Here is a 4,277-nt window from a genome sequence, read left to right as displayed (position 1 = left end):
AGGGGGCTAAGCAGGAGGGTCGGGTGGGCCGTTTCGGTAGGGTCGGCCGGATGGGTGGGATGGGCCAAGGCCCATGGGGAGCCGCGGGGGTTTCCTTTCTTTTGTTTTGTTTTTACCTTTTATTTATTTTTTTTCTTTTCCGTTTTCTTTTAGTTTCCTTTTAATTTTGTTTTAGAAAAATACCAAAATGGCACCTATTTTGACGTTACCAAATGTGCCACTACCACACTAACTTGCTACCCAATCTAAAATAGTTTCATAATTATTTAATATTTAAAGTATTTAAATAATAGTTTTTGCTACTGTTTTATTCATCTTATAGTATTGAAATATTCTATAAAGGTATGGTTTCTCCTCCATAATTACATATGCAATATTTGGTTCACTCCGAACATTTTAGTTTTAATATTTGAAAACTTTCATTGTTTGCTTGATTTTAAAATTGAATTTGAATCGGTTTCGAACTAACACGAGTTTACCAACAGTAACCGAGGTGACGTGGCATCATTAGCGCAGGGTTACTGTAGCTTGATTACCCGGGCTCACACGGCTGACCGGGCCAGTGGTGGTGTAGAGGCTCGATCGGCGCCGTGGTGGCCACGTACCAGGGCAGGGCGGTTGGCCCGATCGCGGCGGCCGGCTGCAAGGGCGGCGACTGCCCATAGGGCCCGGCCAGGTAGAGGCGTATGCCCTAGACGGCGATGACGAGGTCGTTGAGGACCCCGGTCATCTCCGCCGGCGAGTAGATGGCGACGGGCGGCGCGGTGGAGGGCGGCGGTGTCTGGCCGGTGGATGCGCCGGCGGTGGATTCCAGAGGCGCGGTGGTGACGGGCAGCGGCGGGTTGGGTGGTGGTGCAGACATGATCGGAACCGAGCTACCTGATACCAAATTGGTAGGAGCTAGGATCCTACCTGGTCTAGGGCGTAGGTTGTACGGAAAGGTGGAGGGTTGACGGAGATGCGATCGCGGCTGTCGGCGGCGGGGCGCCGTGGCGCGATGTCGAAGAGGCGGCGGCGGCGCAAGAGGCGGCTAGGGTTAGGTCTCCCGGCTCCCTTCGGGAAGCCGAGCAAATATGATTGCTTCTTCTTGCTTGATTAGATTGATACATCTCCTCTCCTTATATAGAGAGGTTTACTTGACTCCTAAGCAAACGATCCTAATAACGATAAGATAATTGGGCTAAGCCCCTAATAATGATAAGATAACTTGGGCCACAACCCACTGGCCTAAACCCCTAATATGCCGGTCATAACATAAGTACAACAAATAATTGGATCAGGCTAACAAAGCAACATGGTAAAAAAATGCATTTCTGCCATGGAGGTTACATGGTGGGTTGTGGCTAGTTGATCCTGGACACGGGCAGGGCAACGACGCCATAGAGGCAGGCCAAAGGGGAGATAGGCCAAGGAGCTTGGTATATTTTATTTCTTCATCCCCACGAAGCATGTAGCAGCACATGTACAAATAGATCTCCTTCCTACAAATTCAACTGACATTTTTCTTCTTTCGAAAAGGAGGATTAACCCCGGCCTCTACGAGCGATGCATACAGTCATCTTTATTGCATCATTCAACAAGGTCTTACAAAATAAATACATTGATCAACTCAAAGCCACTTTCCTGACGAAAACTGTCTCCCTACCTACAAGATTGATGACGTGCCCTGACCGTGCGCCACGCACACCAAGAAATCCGGGGGCCTCACCAAGCCACCCGCCGGCTAGTCGGGAGCACCAACCGGTCTCTAGCAGACCCTCAGCATGCACTGCATGCACACACTATAGAATCCGTCGCCGCCTTCTTCCGTAGTCTCATCTTCAGGAGCAATCAATGCACTGATCTTGCCAGACCCTTCTGCCGTCGACGCCACCACAACGCCAAACAGCGTCTGCCTCCTGCACGCGTCCATCGAACGGTATCCAGCGCCGAGACCTCGCTGCACCTTGCCACCAAGACTTGCCGTCGTCAATACTGTAGATGGCACGCCGCTCCACCTTGCTCATCGCACGAGAAGCATACGGAGCGGAGACCTGCGCCAAGCCACCAAGCCAAACACTTATCCCTCCAGCCGGTGTACAACCCCAAAGATGATGCCCCCATTGGGGTGACAACACAGGAACCTCGCCATCATCCGATCCAGAAAGCCCGAATTTGGGGTTTCCCCCGGGGCACACAAGGAACGCAAATTGCCCCACAATGCCTCCAACGAGGTAAGACACCCACGGGCGCCGCCGTCGCCGGTTCTGGCCGAGGCCGAACCAAGCTTTCGTTGACAAATTCGCGCCCATCCCTGGCTGGATCACCACATCGACCTCCTCCGTCATCCAGCATGCCCATGGGTGACGTCTACCACCGGGAAACCGTATGACCGGAGCCGCAGCACCGCCCGGGACCGCCGCCCCGTATGGGTGAGCTATCGACGGCGGATGGGCCCTCACCGCTGCGCCGCCAACGCCGGACGACGCACACATCCAGGACACCTGCACGGATCTCCACCGCAATTGCATCCCAGAGTCGCGGCGGAGGAAGGCCCTGCCGCCGCCATCACCCCCCGCCTGGGCTTTGCCACGCGGAGCTTCGGCAGCGGCGAGAAGAGGACGGCGGCGGCTCGAAGCCCTAGGTCGGATCGGGAGGGAGGGGGTCGAGGAAAGGGTGGCGGCCGGTTGCTCTCCTTGCGTGAGAATGAGATCATACTAGGATATCATATCTTGACTAAGGATGTCAATCAAGGATACCCCTTCTATTGTTGCACAAGATATGTTGGGTCTCTTGGACTTATGCTTGAATATGACCAAATGGCTGAAAATTTGGGACTGTTTCTAAAAGTAAATGCTTGTCATGGGACTGACAGCAGGTATAAATACAAGCTTAGATCTGCCATATGCTCAAACAGATTGTCTCGATAAAGAGAATGATCATTATACAATAATAAGCTAGAAATTCATTTAACGCCTAAATAATAGCAGGTGAATGGAAAAATCACAAATTTGAAACGAACGATGTAATGTATATAGTAAAACTAGATAAGCAACACTGAAATGGCTTTCACTGCACCAAACATAAGTAACAACAGAACAGAGCAATCTGATCAAAATACGAGTAGAAAACTACCGGTCCTTGTCCTTATTCAGAGGCAGCCATTTCAATTGAGCACTTGGGTCTGGCAGTTCATTCCTAAACCTGCATTAACAAGAGAAGAAGGAAAAAACAGGGTCATACAGTAGTTTAGTTCTGAAAGACACAGACAAAAAAATCATGCAGACACACTTTCAAAAGGAAACTGCCAATTAATGGAGTTATGCTTTGAGAACCATTTTGCCTACCCGTGTGCCTGCCTACTGCACAAAAGGGTTCATCTTTATAGTTTCATAACAAGAAATAGGTAGTGCAGGAAATCATAGCTCGTGAATCCTTTGATGCTACTCTAGAATCACACAGATGTGATCATTTCTCCAAGCACATACAAAAACAGCATATATGTCAAAAACATAAGAATCATTAGTAAGATATAGTTTATGTATTAACAAAGAACATATTCCAAAAAGCTAGAGAAAGGAAAGGTCGATCTTTGATCCTAACGCCACTGACTTCACCAGTGACGTTGCAGTTGCACAAAAATTCAAACAGGTCGTTTGTCGCTTGTCCTGAATCAGCACTACAGCATTTGGCAACTGCTCAGATTGCCAGCCAAAATACCCAAGTGCATGATAATCTAATTTACTCAAGCACACATTTTACACTGGAAGGGCTCCAATTTCCTCCAACTAGCACTTGTATAGACCAAAAGTCCAAATTTTCCTATACTCACTTGTGCTTGCAGAGGAACGTTGTCGGCTTCTTGAGTCGATTCTCGAACCTCTCAGTGTTTGCTGCGGAGGCTGGGCGAGACACAGTTGTCGCCACCCGAGTACCGCCTGATGGCTGGAGGTGCCGGCTCTGAGGCTGTGGCTGCTGCTGCTGTTGCGCAGCGCGCACCTGCTGTGTCTTCTGCAGAATGGTGGCCTGCGACTGGCGCATCATCTGCTGCTGCTTCCTGTCCTCAGCCTTCTGCTTCTCATACTCGCGCTTCTTCCTTGCTCGCCGCTCCTCCTCCGTCTCCACTCTAGGCAGTGCCGCCTTGGCCTGCTGCTCCTTTGGTGGCGGCAGAGCCACCCGTGGGGGTGGCTGGGCAGGAGGTGGTGGCGGTGCCGAAGGGGGAGGAGACATTGGCGGTGGTGGAGGGGGCGCTTGATTGTTGTTCCCGCCATACGGCGGCGGTGGGGGCTGGTAATACA

The 4,277-nt window shown here is 50.8% G+C and overlaps 1 protein-coding gene across 1 annotated transcript in view; it reads right to left on the bottom strand.

Annotated features, from left to right (window-relative positions):
* Positions 1 to 4,277, bottom strand: part of LOC119337584 (protein PAF1 homolog) — an 18,384-nt gene that overhangs the window by 13,148 nt on the left and 959 nt on the right. Inside the window, exons 2-3 of the mRNA XM_037609746.1 lie at positions 3,812 to 4,277; positions 3,115 to 3,183 (exon numbers count right to left, since the gene is read on the bottom strand). The exon at positions 3,812 to 4,277 is cut by the window's right edge and continues 41 nt beyond it. Coding sequence (XP_037465643.1) covers positions 3,115 to 3,183; positions 3,812 to 4,277 — 535 coding nt within the window. The remainder of the gene's footprint in view (positions 1 to 3,114; positions 3,184 to 3,811) is intronic.

The sequence above is a fragment of the Triticum dicoccoides genome, chromosome 7B (assembly GCF_002162155.2).
Source record: "Triticum dicoccoides isolate Atlit2015 ecotype Zavitan chromosome 7B, WEW_v2.0, whole genome shotgun sequence".
Classification (NCBI taxonomy): domain Eukaryota; kingdom Viridiplantae; phylum Streptophyta; class Magnoliopsida; order Poales; family Poaceae; genus Triticum; species Triticum dicoccoides.
The sequence above is the reverse complement of the archived record's forward strand: the minus strand, read 5'-3'. Positions and strand labels throughout refer to the sequence as shown.